Source organism: Sapajus apella, unplaced genomic scaffold, assembly GCF_009761245.1.
Source record: "Sapajus apella isolate SASKATOON/1434 unplaced genomic scaffold, GSC_monkey_1.0 scaffold92, whole genome shotgun sequence".
NCBI classification, from domain to species: domain Eukaryota; kingdom Metazoa; phylum Chordata; class Mammalia; order Primates; family Cebidae; genus Sapajus; species Sapajus apella.
Window position 1 is genome coordinate 5,932,768 of NW_022437032.1, and position 16,003 is coordinate 5,948,770.

The 16,003-nt window shown below is 50.9% G+C and overlaps 1 protein-coding gene across 1 annotated transcript; it reads left to right on the forward strand.

Annotated features, from left to right (window-relative positions):
* The first annotated feature begins 3,836 nt into the window (after positions 1–3,836).
* SPATA2 (spermatogenesis associated 2) lies at positions 3,837–15,700 on the forward strand. Its single transcript, XM_032256022.1, has 3 exons — positions 3,837–4,536; positions 10,979–11,415; positions 12,313–15,700. The coding sequence occupies exons 2-3, from the start codon at positions 11,080–11,082 to the stop codon at positions 13,537–13,539; spliced, it is 1,563 nt and encodes a 520-aa protein (XP_032111913.1). The 5' UTR covers positions 3,837–4,536; positions 10,979–11,079; the 3' UTR covers positions 13,540–15,700.
* The last annotated feature ends 303 nt before the right edge of the window (positions 15,701–16,003 follow it).

The window sequence follows — 16,003 nt, forward strand, 5'->3', positions numbered from 1 at the left end:
CTGAGCAACAGAGGGAGACCATGTCTTAAAAAAAAAAAAATGCTCCAAGCAGGCAGGCTGATTCTGTGTCATAACCCTGAAGATAAGGTGTCTGACAACACAATTAAAATTATGCTTTTAAACCACAGTGGGGATCCTGGAAAAAAAAAAAAAACAGTTGGGAAGTAAGAGCTAGTAGTTAGCAAAACTGTATCATTTCATTCAATCAAGAGAAATGTACTAAGCAGCTACTATGGATCAAGTCCCTCTCTAGGCTTTAAAACCTATAAAAGGATTGATTCATGATAGCTAATACTAATTGAGTAATTACCACGTTATCATCTCACTTATCCATTTAACCTGTATTTTGGTAGGTACTATTGTTATCATCCACATCTCACAGATAAAGAAACGGAAACACAGGCAGGGTGCAATGGCTCACACCTGTAATCCCAGCACTTTGGGAGGCCAAGGCTGGGGATCATGACGTCATGAGATTGAGACCATCCTGGCCAACAAAGTGAAACCCCCGTCTCTACTAAATATACAAAAAAATTAGCCAGGTGTGGTGGCTTCTATCCTGAATTCTCGGGTTTTATTCATCTTACTCATATGTTAGGGATATTCTCTTTCTGATAAGGAGACTGGATGCTCTGTGAGGGCAGGAAGTGTGTCTGTCTCACAGTTATGCCCTTTATTTATGTATTTTTTAAATTCTTTCTTTTCCCTGGGCCGCTAGACGCCCTCTGACTCCAGTTATGCCCTTTAAACCTAACATCAGGCTGGGCGTGGTGACTCATGCCTATCATCCCAGCACCTTGGAAAGACAAGGTAGGAGGATCACTTAAGCCCAGGAGTTCAAGACCAGCCTTGGCAAAACTGCAAGACCCTATCTCTACAAAACAGTTAACAAAATCAGTTGGATGTGGTGGTGTGCACCTGTGGTCCCCGCCACTCAGGAGGCTAAGGTAGGAGGATCACTTGAGCCTAGGAGGTTGAGGCTACAGTGAGCTATGATTATGCCACTACACTCCAGACAGGGTGATAGAGTGAGACCCTGACTCAATTAAAAAAAATCTGACATCAAACCTGGCACATGGTGGGCATTCAGTGAAAATTCTGATCAGAAACAAATTATATTGAACACCCTATTGTGCACTAGGTGGTGCATATGCGCCAAGTAGTAGTGAGATAACTGTGAACAAAACAGACATAGTTTTGTCCTCATGGAGTTCACTGACTTCTGGGGGAGAAAGATATTAATAAAGATCACATAAATATATATTTGTGGAATGAAAGACAGATATCTGTATCTGTCTCAAGTTGACTTTCCTTTTTGTTTGTTTTTGTTTTTTGTTTTTTGAGATGGGAGTTTTGCTCTTGTTGCCCAGGCTGGAGTGCAATGGCACAATCTCAGCTCACTGCAACCTCTACCTCTTGGATTCAAGCCATTCTCCTGCCTCAGCCTCCCAAGTAGCTGGGATTACAGGCATGAGCCACCATGCCTGGCTAATTTTTGTATTTTAGTAGAGACGGGGTTTCACCATGTTGGTCAGGCTGGTCTCGAATTACTGACCTCAGGTGATCCACCCACCTCGGCCTCCCAAAGTGCTGGGATTACATGATAGAAGGTGGTGACTGATATGAGAGGGGTATAGAGTTCAGAGCGTGGAGCGGTGGCCTCTGACAGGGTAAATTAAGGATAGCCTCCAGGAGGAGGTAGCATTTGAGCTGGGCTTTGAGTGACTTGGACATGCAAGGATGTCCAGCTTTCTTTCCAGCTGGAGTAAAGGGAACAATCAAAGGCAAGACCTGAAGTCAAAAACTTAGCTACCTGCAGCCAGGTGCAGTGGCTCATGCCTCTTAGAAAATATATAGTATGGTTGATGTTTTGTTTTTACATCTCACATTATGTCTCTCTGTTTTTATTCCATGGTGTGTCTTGCAGAGTTATGCAGGCTAGCATCGCCCTTTTAAAGTGATCCACAGCATTTGCTAGTTTGGATATACCATTACCCCAGTGATGGACATTTAAAATATTTTTCATGATTGCTTTTGCATGAGAAACAATGATGCAGCAGGTCTCCTTGTGCACGTGTGTATTTCTCTCTGGTAGATTGTGAGAAATCCAGTTGCTGGGTCATAGGGTAGCTTTTCTCTTTTGCTTTTTGTTTTACACACCTCTGAACTGTTGGAATCATGTGTTACTTTGGTGATGGGAAAAAACTAAAAAATAGAAAGAGGTAGGTAGATTGTTCGTGTTGTTGGCTCTTTGGAAGTAGAGGTGCCTAATCATTGTCACATGACCCTTATATAATATGCTAATCATTATATAATAAAATCGGGAAAGGATGTTCCTGTCATTTCTACATCACCAAGTAGAGAAATCACAGGCCTTCCACTGTGTTTAAAAGATGAGAAACGTGGCCAGGTGCGTTGGCTCAGGCCTGTAATCCCAGCACTTTGGGAGGCTGAGGCAGGCAGATCATGAGGTCAAGAGATCGGGACCATCCTGCCCATCACGGTGAAACCCTGTCTCTACTAAAAAGACAAAAATTAGCTGGGTATGGTGGCGTGCACCTGTAGTCCCAGCTATTCGGGAGGCTGAAGTAGGAGAATCGTTTGAACCCCCGAGGCGGAGGTTGCAGTGAGCCAAGATCGTGGCACTGCACTCCAGCCTGGTGATGGAGTGAGACATCATCTCTAAAAAAAAAAAAAAAAAAAAAAAAAAGAGAAACGTGACTCTCTTCGGAGACGCTGGGTCTTTTCTGATAGTAGATGTCACCAAGTTTCAATGACCAGGGTTTCGTACTGGTAAAGCCCTTTTTCAAATTTTTTTTTTCTCTTTTGGTTTTCACAGTTCCATGGAGCTGTAAGGGACTTTTTTAGCAGTCCCACGTGAAAATGCAATATTGTAAGAGCTACCAAACCAGGGTGCTGAGTTGCTGTAAAGGCAGACTTAAGGTGGGACAGTTTGTCTCAGATGGAATTCCTGTGAACATCATCACCTTACAGATAAAAGAGGAACTTAAACATGAGCTGATAAAGAACACAGAGACTCTGAGTGGCGCTCAAGCAGCGACAGGTAAACACAGTAATGCCACTGTTGGGACAGCAGATTGCTGGTTCTCCAAACGTTTCCCAGTATTATGTCACTGACTCCTCACACAAGCCCCACTGGTTTTAGCTGGGGTCACCAGGACTCAGAGTGAGAATCCTTCATCTGTTGTGTGCCTCCTCCTCAGATATGTGCAGAGCTTGGGGGAAAATAGATGAATAAGAAGCTCAAGGTCTGGTGGGAATGTCAGATTTATACACACACACACACACACACACACACACACACACACATATAATTTATATCAATGCTGGAATTACAAGTGTGGTGGCGCAATCTCAGATCACTACAACCTCTGCCTCCGGGTTCAAGTGATTCTCCTGCCTCAGCCTCCCGAGTAGCTGGATTACAGGCATGCACCACCATGCCCGGCTAATTCTGTATTTTTAGTAGAGACGGGGTTTCTCCCTGTTGGTCAGGCTGGTCTCAAACTCCTGACCTCAGGTGATCTGCCCGCCTCGGCCTCCCAAAGTGCTGGGATACAGGCGTGAGCCACTGCCCCGGCCTTTTTTTTTTTTTTTTTTTTTTTTTTAAAGAGACGTGGTCTCAACACCTGGGCTCAAGCGATCCTCCCGCCTCAGTCTCCCGACTAGCTGGGACTACAGTCGCGTGCCACCACGCCTGGCTTTATTATTCAATTTTACAGGTAAGAAAGCTAGGGTCAGAGAGATTAGGTAACTTGTCTAAGGTCACACAGCTAGTAAGTGGCAACGCTAAAAATGGGACCCACGCTCTCAACTACCCTCCACAGCCCGTAACACCCACAGCCTTGGCAAGGCTGGATTCCAATCACGCGTGATTTCGCCATCTCACTGGCTCTCTTTTGAGTCTCGGTGTATCTGTCTGTAAAATGGGAGCGAGGGATCCGACCGTGAGCCCCTGCTCGCTTGTGCGCAGTCAGGACTGCAGCTCGCGGATCATCTTGATAAGCGGTAAGTCCGGGAAGTGGAGTCCGGGTTCGCGCTTTCAGCGCTCACAGCTCCGAGGTCCCGGCTCTGGAGCGGTTTCCATGACAACCCGGCCAGCCACCATCCAGAGCCCAAGTGGCTTGCGTCACGTCCGGTCTGTTTACTTCTGGGTCCCAGCCTCAGACGCGGCGATGGCTTGTTAGGCTCCAAAGCGCGGTTCCGTGGCTTCTGTCCTCGCTCTTCGGCCTTCCGCTTTGTCCTCCGCCTCTGGCTTACAGTCCCCGCCGGCCGCGGGCATCTACGACTTCCCGGAGCCAGCGCGCAGCCTCGGTCCACCCTCCCTTTGGGCCAGCCTCCTGGCGACATCACTTCCGGGCCGAGTGTTTCCGGGTCGCTGCTGGCCCCCGGGTACTGGTCTCGGTTCCCCTGCAGCCAGCCGGAGCGGCGAGAGCCCGGTGGGGTCCGGCTCCGGCGGCAGCCGCGCCTCCCGCTTGCTTCCCTCGGCCGGTCGTCCTCGGCTGCAGTGTCAGGGTGAGTGACGGGCCGCGGGCGGAACCTGCCTCCCGGGCTTCCCCAGGCGGAGGGGGCGCCCGATAACTGCAGGGCTTGGCTGGCTCGGGAGCGGGGTCCCTTCACGGCCGGCAGGGCGACAGGCGGGCCCGCGGTTTCGGCACTCCCGGGACCCCCAGCCTGTCCTCAGGATCCCCATTCTCCCGAGAGCTGCCTCGCTAGCCCCTGGGACCCGCCGAGGGTGGCTCAGGGTTGCTTAGGAGGAACACCCCCTCTTCGGCGACTGGGCAAACAGAAGGACACCCCGATTTCACCACGAGGCAGTTACCGCGCAAGGGTTCCCAGTTCAGGCTCTGGCGGCACACCTGGGTTTGTACTCACTTTGTGACCTTGGATAAGTCACTTCATCTTAAGCGCCTCAGTTGCCTGTTTAAGTGTGACAACCTGGTTGCTAGGGCTGGAGTGGAGATGGAATGAGATCCTTCAGGGTCTCTGGCATACAGCAGGCATCTAATAAATGATAGTTCCTGTTACCTCATTCAATTCACGAACCCGTGGGGAAGGCCAGAATTTGAGACTGGGGTGTTTTTCACAAGTGACGTGGCCCCCGGAGGCTGTGGGAATGACCCAGCTGGGACTTAGCAACCGCCAGCTTCTGTCCCTGCAGGGAGGGAAACAGCTTCCTTCAGAGCTTCTCCGAGAGAGGCAGCTGCCACTAGAGAAGCTTCTTTCAGCACCGCTGAGGTTATTTTCAGAGGTTTGGAAGGCCCCTGTGTGAATTTCTTTGGAATCTAGTAGGAGTGTGGGGACCTTCTGGTGTTTCACAGCCAGTGGAAGGTGCCTTGGACGTGTGTCGGAGCCTCTTGCCTGGAACGAGTGCATTGGAGTGGGTGGGGAGGTGGAGGGGGTTGGACTGACTTCCCCGTCTCCTGTTTGGAGGCTGATGGAGCTCGACCAGGGATGTGTAAACCTGTGGACAGGGGCAAGGCACAGACCGAAATAGCGCTGCCTGTGCACAGAGGGGGCGCCTTCAGATGCTGCTTGGGGAACATTTCTGCTTGAATGGGCCAGCTGAGGTAAAGCCAAGTTAATGCTTTGCTGCTTGGAATCATTTCACTTCCATGCATTGGGACGCTAAAAAGATACAGATTTCCTCTTAGATGTTTACAAAATAATAACTAAAGAAGCCACTGCCTCCCTGACTGTGCAGTATCTGTCTTTCCATTGACTTGCTTTTCAAGCGGCGCCTGGATTGTAGGTGCAGGAGATGCTGACTGGAGCCGTTGACTCGCCTCTGTGTTCAGGATATTCACAGTGCTGTTGTTTCCCGCCCCCCCCCCACACCAGACTGGCACGTCTTGGCGTTCCAATCCTTGGGTTGCTCGGAGAAATTAACAGCTTCTGTCGCTGGGCTGTCTTGGTTTCCTGTAACCACAGTGTTTTTGCAGAGAGCGTATTTTGTTGTTCTTGCAGAGTGCTGGGAATAAATTGCTGGCTCTGCTGTGCTCAGAAAAAACACTAGCTATGACCAGCGACAAGGCATCTTGTATTCTCAGAAAATGTTTTCAGCAGGGATGATGTCAGCTGCTTCACCACTGGCCGATGTCTCTGGCCAGCCTCTTTCCCTGGCCCTTGAGCTTACATCATATAGAGATTGGCTCTCCTAGCCCCATTCGGTGTGGGAAGATGGGAATTTTGCTACTACAGGAATTTTTGTAACTCAACTCTCTTCGCACCACCATAAGGCGTTCTAACTCAGCCACACACTTGGGGGTAGAGCTGTCCAGCAGATGTAGCAGGAGAGCTTTGTGCAAGTCGGAGTTTTGGCATTAGACCTAGGTCTAGAACCCAGCTCTGCTGCTTCCTAGCCTTACGACTTAGGGTAAGTGAGTTGGCCTTTCCGAGCCTCAGTTTTCTCTTTAACCTTGAGACTATTCTGTGGATTTTATTGATTTTCACAGAGCAGTTAGCAGAGAGCCATACAGTAATTCCTTGGTAAATGGTACTGATGTAACAATAAATGAGTGAGATAAATTGGAGAAAGCCCAGGCGTCAGGGCCTGCCAACAAGAGTTCAGATTCCAGGTCTGACCCTTTCTAACTCTGTTGGGCAGGTTGCTTTAATGGGGCAAGCCTTGTTTTCCTTATAGAGTTGTGAGAATTAAATGGAATGATGTAGGTAAAGTGGAAAGCCCAATGCTTAGCACATAGTAGGACCTCAGTAATTGTCAGTCTCCTTCTTTCCTTTCCTTATTGACTGACTGACTGACTGAGACAGGGCCTCGCTCTGTCACCCACGTTGGAGTGCAGTGGCGCCATCATAGCTCACTGCAGCCTCAAACTCCTGGGCTCAGTGGATCCCCCCCACCTCAGTCTGCCAAGTAGCTAAGCCTACAGGTGCATGTCACCACACCCACCTAACTAAAAAAAAAGGTTTTTTTGTAGAGGTGGAGTCTAGCTGTGTTGTCCAGGCTTGTCTTGCCCTTAATTATCTTTTAGCTTTTACTTTCTTCCGCCTTTTCCCTCACCTACCCAGGTTGGTTTGAGATGCTTTTTAGATAGGCTTCCCGTCCTTGTTGTTAGGATTTTGAACAAGGGCTGTTTGGATCCCTTTCTCTTATTTATTGTTTTTTCAGCAACAAACAAGGGTGTAGACTGTGGTGCAATTATAGAAGAGCAGACGCTGCGCTGCACTTGAGACTGGCTGACTTTGTAAAAAATCAGTCTCTTTGAGTTTAAGGCTGACTTCCTTGGAGAAAAATTACAGCAGTGTTTGGAAGCTTAATGTCCCTGTGTTTGAATGGTTCTCAGACTACAGACCCTGGCGCCAGAGGCGTGATGGCAGCTTCTCTTAGCTAAGTCAAGAATGGTAAATGCATGTGCAAGTATCCTCTCCAGTGCTGCAGTACATTTTTTTTTTTAATTTTATTTATTTTGAGATGGAGTTTCTACTCTGTTGCCCAGGCTAGAGTGCAGTGGCGCGATCTCGGCTCACTGCAACCTCCGCCTCCTGGTTTCAAGCGATTCTCCTGCCTCAGCCTCCTGAGTAGCTGGAATTACAGGCATGTACCACCATGCCCGGCTAATTTTTGTATCTTTAGTAGAGACAGGGTTTCACTATGTGGGCCGGGCTTGTCTCAAACTCCCAACCTCAGGTGATCCATCTGCCTTACCTCCCAGAGTGCTAGGATTACAGGTGTGAGCCACTGTGCCCGGCCTACATTTTTATTTTTTTAAGAGAATATACATTTTAAATTGTTTATTTTTTATGGACAAAACAATATGAACTGAGAGCACATCCATACTTTGATACGAGGTGGTATGCTCCTCCAGCTAGATTTGCAGGCAGGATGTGTCTCCTTCATTGCTGTCCTCTACCCTGCCATCCCTATTCCCCCATTGGGTCCAGCTAAGGCAGAAGGTGGGGGCTGCGGAAATGCCTGTTGGACGTAGGAATTTCGGGGTGGTGAGAGGAGCTCAGGTTCCCAGTCAGAAGGCCAGGCTTGGATTATTGGGTCCATCTTCTCTAACATGGAGCTACTTGTACCTCATGCCATCTTTCTGAGCCTGTTTCTTTGCTCTCCAGCTGATCTCCCAGGATTCTTGGGAGGCACCAATGAGAAACTAAGGTGGGAGCATCACGAATGCTGATGTCCTTTGCAGCACCCATTTCACCTACTTGATCAAGCACCTGCTGTGTGGCTGGCTCTGGGTTAGGCATCGTGGTGAACAACACAGACATGGTCCTTGCCTTTATGGAGCTTACCAGGGAGGGTGGGGGGACAAAGAGAGGAAGCTAGTAAATGAATAAAGTTGACAGTTTCAGATTGTGGTTATCTTAGGCGAATGTGATGATGCGGAACTGGGAAGGTGAGATGGGGCGGTACCTCAGGGGGCTGATGTTTGGGCTAAGGCCTGAGTGATGAGAATTTTCAAGAGGCAGAATTTTACCCAAGTGCATTTTGTTGTCTTTTATAAAGACGGGGTATTGCTGTGTTGCCCAGGCTGGTCTCAAACTCCTGGCCTCGAGCAGTCCTCCTGCCTTGCCCGTCCAAAGTCAGGAATGACGGGCGTGAGCCCCTGCGCCTGGCCCCTAAGGGGATGTGTTTGCCCCCTGAGCTCCTCAGGCTTGCTCGTCGCACTGGGCTCCCTCGGCAGCGCAGTGTGTTGGAGACAGTGGCTTCTCTGTGTCCCTAGTTTTAATATACACCCCCTCACGGCAGCAGTAATACCCCCGTAAGTCTCCTCCTAGGGACAAAAACCGGGGAGAAGCCAGACTACTGGCTCATTGAGATGAGGATGATTTTGTTGACCTCATGATAGTTATGGGGCTCATAGGACCTTCCGAGCCGAAACCAGGTCTCTAAAGGACTCCACACGCCAGTCCCAGGCCTGCTGCAGCTTCCGTCTCAGCCCCTTGCCATCTCCCACAGTCAGCAGACATGTATGAAGCACACAGGTCACCTTACTGAGCAAGATGGTCACAGTCGTGCACCCACGGAGCTTCTGGGTAGGAGGCAGGACCAGAGCATGTGAAAATACACATCTGCCACCCAGTCAGAGATATTGGCTCCACTCAGAGAAGGCCTGGCTGTTTAGGGGTACAGCACCTTCAGACAACAGCAACAGCTACGGGGGGCTTCCTGGAGCGGCTCTCTGAGCAGCTTCATATCCCAGTCATACATAATCCTCTCACCAGCTCCGGACAGAGGCGCTATTATTAGCCCCCTTTTCTAGATGAGAAAACCGACGCCCAGGGAGGTGGAGCAATTTGCCAAGTCACCTGGAGAAGTGGCCCTGGCCTCACTTGCAGGCGCCTGGCCTTGGACCCCGTGTCCGTGGCCCTGCACGTGTCGTCTCCCCTGGCCCTGGCAGTGTCCCTCCATGAATCCGGATTCGCTTCCAGCATCGTGGCCACAAGAATATTGCTGGATCTGTGCCTGTTCTACTAACAAGTGGCTAAGCAGATGACAAGGTTGTATAAAGCCTGTGTTCCAGCTCAGAACATTCTATCCTCTCCCAACAGGGGGCTGCAGAGTGCTCTTGTGATGAAGGGGATGCAGGCTGTCAAAGGCCGGTAGCAGCACTCCAGGGGCCGGCAGCCACAGTGGCCTCTTTTTAAAACTGTAAAGAAGACCGCATCCCTCTCCCCTTGCTGCAGACGCTTCAGTGGCTTCACGCAGTTCTTTGTATAAAATACCAAATTCCGAGTGTGCTCTTGCGGCCCTTGCGGCCTTGGGGCTGAGGGTCCTGCTGATGCTGGCAGCCATCCCTCCTCACACCCCTGCCCTCGCGGTCTTAGCCCCACTGGCTGCAGCTCTGCTCCTGTGCCAAGCTTCCTGCCTCAGGAAAGCAGGGTATGGTGGGTAAGGGCATGGACTCTGGAGCCAGATTGCCTGGGTTCTGAGCTCAGCTCTTCTGCCTCCTAAGAGTTCTCTAACCTTGGGCAGTTTCTTTCTTTTTCTTAAAATTTTTTTTTTGTATTTTTGTAGAGATGTGGTTTCACCATGTTTTCCAGGCTGGGCTTGAGCTCCTGGACTGAAGCCCCCCTCTCACCTCAGCCCCCCAAAGTTCAGGAATTACAGGTGTGAGCCACCGTGCCCGGCCTGTCTTGAGCAGTTTCTAATGTTTGTGTCTCAGTTTGCACATGGGTCCACTGGGGCTAACTCTCTCCCAGGATTAAGAAGAGGAAGGGAGGCTGGGTGTGGGGGCTCACGCCTGGAATCCTGGCACTTTGGAAGGCCAAGTCCAGTGGATCACTTCAGGTCAGGAGTTCGAGACCAGCCTGGCCAACATGGTGAAACCCCGTCTTGACTAAAAAATAGAAAAATTACCCAGGTGTGGTGGCGGGCACCTATAATCCCAGCTACTTGGGAAGCTGGGGTAGGACAATCACTTGAACCCGGGAGGTGGATGTTGCAGTGAGCTGAGATTGCGCCACTTGCACTCCAGCCTGGGCAACAGGGCAAGGCTGCGTCTCAAAAAAAAAAAAAAAGAAGAAGAAGAAGAAGAGTGAGTGAGTGTGTGTGAAGTTCATCACGAATCTGGAGCGTCTGGTAGCGCTAGCTCAGGGCCGTCCTCTGCTGCCGCTCCTTCCCCGGCCTCTTGGTCTGGCAAACTCCTCATCCTTCAGGTCTGCTGCTGTCTCAAGGGGACGTTCCTAAACTCTGCCTTCCCCGACGAAACCAGGACAGGACCCCCTGCTGTACTCACCCAAACTTCTCTTTCAGGAATATTAACTGTATTTTTCATTTGTAAGCACAGCAAATTCAAGGTCCATCTCTCTGGCTTCTGCTGTAACCCTGCTTGTAGTACATGCTCTGTAATGTGTTGAACCAGCGCGCACGGCTGCTGGGGCCCAGTGTAGCCCAGGCCAGTTCTGCTGTTCGTTTTGCCTCAGTGGCCAGGAGCTGAAGCACAGCCCATTTCGAGGAATGACATGCTTCTTGTTCATCTCCTTCCAGAGCACTCCGCTGGTCCAGGCAGCAACATGTCCGTGCTTTTAGTGATGTCCCTGCCTCTAATCCAGGAGCCATGGAGGAGATAAGGTAGCCCCCTCGATCGGATGGGGAAGCCCAGTTCAATGGATACAAAATACAAGGATGACTTATTTCGGAAGTACGTGCAGTTCCATGAGGGCAAAGTGGATACCACCCCCAGCAAGCAGTGGCCTGGCAGCGATGAGTACCTGCGGGTGGCAGCCTCGTCCCTCCTCAGCCTGTCCAAGGTGGATCCCTTTTATCGATTCCGGCTGATCCAGTTCTACGAGGTGGTGGAGAGCTCCCTGCGCTCACTCAGCTCTTCCAGCCTGCGGGCTCTGCATGGCGCCTTCAGCATGCTGGAGACGGTGGGCATCAACCTCTTCCTCTACCCATGGAAGAAGGAATTCAGAAGCATCAAGGTGAGGTCCTGAAGCAGCCTCCATACAGGCCGTTCTCCTCTCTTCCTGCTCCTGGCAGTTGCTCCTGAGAGGGACTGCACCTTCTCTGTCCCTCCAGCATCACCTCTGAACCAGTTCTGGCCCTGGCTGCCACACCTTAAGCAGAGAGCTTGGGAAGGTGGGGGCAGCCAGGTTATGCAGGATCTTGTAGCCCAGGGCAAGGCTTGGATTTCTTCTGAGTAGGCCAGGGAGGAGGCAGTGCGGGATCTGGCTTGCCTCTGAAGAGAGTCATTCTGGCTGTGGTATGGGAAGGAGACTCAGAGGGCTGGAGGGGTGAGGTGGGAGGGGTGGGGAGAGCAGTTAGGAAGCTTCTCAGTGGTCCCAGCAAGCTGTGAGGTGCTCTGGACTAAGTGGTAACAGTAGGGGAGGAGGGGGGAATTGAGAGAGGGGATCCTGAATCAGACCACACAGGGATGGCACAGGAGAGCTGTCACTTAGCCAGGCTCTTCCCTCTGCCGTGTTATTCAGAGCCTTGTGGAAATGCCAGAGAGGAATGTTCTGATTGTCACCAAATTCTGCCTATGACCCCGCCCCTTTATTCAGCCGTGTTTGCCCTGGCTTCCTCTTCATGTGGAGCAGAGCCTTTGTGCCCCACTAGGAGGAGAGAGGTTTTTGCTCCCTGTGTTTAAGAGAGGAGCCGCTGGGTCATTTCCTTGCACAACTCCCGAGTGCTTAGCAAGCCCCAGCGCCTGCCTCCCCTTTCTGCTGCAGGGCGAAGCTGTCCAGACCCTTCCCTGCCCTGCCCTGCCCTCTCCCCGCCATGCCACTTCAGAGCTAGACGTCCTTTGCTTTGATATAGTCTCTGTCTTGTGTCTCTGAGAGAAAAGCCCACCTCTCTTTTCTACTCCCTTCCTCTAGACCTACACGGGCCCTTTTGTTTATTACATCAAGTCAACGTTACTGGAAGAGGACATCCAAGCCATCCTGAGCTGCATGGGCTACACGCCTGAGCTGGGCACCGCATACAAGCTCAGAGAGCTCGTGGAGACTCTCCAGGTGAAGATGGTCTCCTTTGAGCTCTTTCTGGCCAAAGTTGAGTGTGAGCAGATGCTGGAAATCCACTCACAAGTGAAGGACAAGGGCTACTCCGAGCTGGACGTTGTGAGTGAGCGCAAGAGCAGCACGGAGGACGTGCACGGCTGCTTGGATGCCCTGCGGCGGCGGGCAGAGGGCCGGGAGCACCTGACGGCCTCCATGGCGCGGGTGGCACTCCAGAAGTCAGCCAGCGAGCGGGCGGCCAAGGACTACTACAAGCCCCGTGTGACCAAGCCCTCGAGGTCGGTGGATGCCTACGACAGCTACTGGGAGAGCCGGAAGCCGCCCCTGAAGACTTCATTGAGCCTTCGGAAGGAGCCCGTGGCAGTGGACGTGGGGGACGACCTCAAGGACGAGATCATCCGCCCGTCCCCCTCGCTGTTGACCATGGCCGCCTCCCCCCACGGCAGCCCAGATGCCCTTCCACCTGCCTCCCCCAGTAACGGCCCAGCCCTGCTGCGCAGTACCTACTTCTCCACTCAGGATGACGTGGATCTGTACACAGACTCCGAACCCAGGGCCACCTACCGTCGGCAGGACGCTCTGCGGCCGGACGTGTGGGTGCTCAGAAACGATGCCCACTCCCTCTACCACAAGCGCTCGCCCCCTGCCAAAGAGTCCGCCCTCTCCAAGTGCCAAAGCTGCGGGCTGTCCTGCAGCTCCTCCCTCTGCCAGCGCTGTGACAGCCTGCTCACCTGTCCTCCAGCTTCCAAGCCCAGCGCCTTCCCCAGCAAGGCCTCTACCCACGACAGCCTGGCCCACGGGGCCTCTCTGCGGGAGAAGTACCCAGGCCAGACTCAGGGCCTTGACCGCCTCCCACACCTTCACTCCAAACCCAAGCCCTCCACTACGGCCACTTCCCGCTGTGGCTTCTGCAACCGCCCAGGTGCCACCAACACCTGCACACAGTGTTCAAAAGTCTCCTGCGATGCCTGCCTCAGTGCTTACCATTATGACCCCTGCTACAAAAAGAGTGAGCTGCACAAGTTCATGCCCAACAACCAGCTGAACTACAAGTCCACCCAGTTCTCCCACCTCGTGTACAGATAGACTCAGCCTCGCCCCTTCCAGCTCCAAGGGCTACACCACCCACCTTTTGGGTTTCCCGGTGAAGAAGTATTCACACATTGATCTCAGAGGCGGGGACCTGCACTTGACCATGTAGGTGGCAGAGATCGTGGGCTGGCTGTGTCCACGTGGGAGTTCACTTAGCAACTCCGATGTTTCAACCAATGGCTGCTTTGTTGTCTGACAAGGGAGAAGGTGGCACTTCCGTTCAGATTCATTTTGCTCATCTCTCCACTCCCTGTTCAGTTGGTTCTGTTTTTTTTTTTTTTTTGGTTTTGTTTTGTTTATTCCTTTCAAGAGGATTTCCATCTCTGGGACCCTCACCACACCTACCCCTCCCATTGCAAAGCCAACTTGGACTGGGAAGGGCCCTTCAGGTCACCAAACATCCACCTGGAGCGGCAAGCTAGAGGCCTGTTGGCTTGTGAAATGAGCCCTCCTGCCACACGGGGCCTCTCCCAAAGGCTCATCCCTTGGCCGCCCCCTTCCCAAACACAAGGATCCCCAGCTGGACTCTCCAACCCCTGGCTTTGCCACCTCTCCAGGTGTCAGAGGCGAACCGAGTCCAGTGTTAGCTGAATGTCCTTTTGTAACCACAGTGCAGTCAGCCCCTGGCGTTCGTGAACTTTGCCCCAGCACATTGAAGTGTGGGCTCCCCCAGCAGAACTGACTCCCTTTCTGTTGTTTGCACATGCCCCTGTTACTGTACTGTCAATAGATATTTTTGAGATTTATTTTTAAATAAATATTCAACTTGCTGTGTGTTTCAACGTGGTTAAAAAAATTAATTATGTAGCTATTTATTAAATGCCCGGGTTCTTTAGTCTTCCAAGGGAGGGCCTGGCGCCCGTTCGTGTTGTATCCTCCACTCACTACAGCCCAAGGGGAGAGGAGAGTTTGGGGCAGGGAGGAACAGACACGAAGCCCCTTTTTCTTGAGCTGGTGGAGAGCCACTGTCTTCCCTGCAGTAACTATCTATACACCTACCTCCAGTGTGCACTTAGGGGGTGAGCGCAGGTACCGAGGTCTGTGTGCCTGCAGACTGCTGACCTAGTGACGATTCAGGGACCTCACCTGTTGGACCTGTAGCTTGCTGAGCAGGAACCTTGCACTTCACACTTCTTGAGTCTCGTTTCAGAAGGAAAATCATTTGGGATTTCTACTGCCCCTCCATCTCAGTCCTCTTCACCGGTTTCCAGGACTCATCTGCAACACTGGCGATCTCTTTGCACTAAAAGTGGGCAGGAGTCGGCACTTGTGCATCAGACAGACGGCTCCTCAGATGTTCAGCTAAACCTTAGCGGTTCCAAGCCTGAAGGCCCCTTCAGCTCCTCATGTGAATTACCGACCCCTGGATTTTCCTGGTGGGGGTACAAGAGCAGGAGTGGGGCAAGAGTTTGAAAACAAAGCCGCTTCCATGTGAACTAATAATATATGTTAGCCATAACTGTTTGCGATGTACACAATGCTAAGGGATTCTTAGGCAGTGGGTCTTTCTGGGAGAAAGGTATTCAGCTCTTGAGCAAGTTTAAGTCTGGCTGAATCCTGAGGCCACTGTGAATTTGCTGATGTTCTTCCAACTCAGTTGAGTGATTTTAAGGTTTTCCAAATCTTATATGGCTCTTTTTTAATATATATATATATCTGGTAGATCATATGTAGATATACAGTGTGTATATTAAGCTGAATTTCAACCAACTTTATTACTAAGACCAGCCTATCGGGGGCATTCATCTTCGATGTTCTTCCTTTTCACATTTCAGAATCGGCAATGCCTGGCCCACTCCTGAGAGCTCTAGTTTTCTAGTTTTCCATTTCCAGATTGCGCCAGCATTACAGTCACTAACTCTTTTAACCAACCGTGATGCCACGTAACTTACCCAACGGACAAAAGCAGGAATGACTGACGCATCCTAGGAGGGAAAGTCCGCTGTACCTACCATCACGGAGTACTGTGGTCACAGACTGGAATAGGAAATACTAAACCCTGCTCCCTGCTGTGGATCTTACTGTATGAGGTTGCCGTGATTCAGATAGTTAAATACATGCTAATTTAAAAATGCAGATGTTTTGCATTTGATTTCTACCAAGAGTTGAAATGTTGAGAGATGATAATAATAATAAAGTGTCTTCCGTTGTTAAATGAAGTGTTTGGGGTTTTATGTCCCCTGTCCCCGCTCCTTTGAAGTTTGGTTACTTGGGAGTTTATTTTTCTTTAAGCTGTATTTAGTTGTTTAATGACAGGACTCAAATTTTCTCTTTCATAAAATTGACAAACAGCATTTGAGTGCTATATTGCAAGCCTGGCACTTTTTGTTTTTTAAGTTTTTTGTAAAAAAGTTTTGATTTTTGTATTTTTTATTTTAAGACAGAGTCTCGCTCTGTTGCTTCTCAGTCTGGAGTGAGTGGTGTGACCACGGCTTCCTGTAGCCTGGACCTCTTGGAC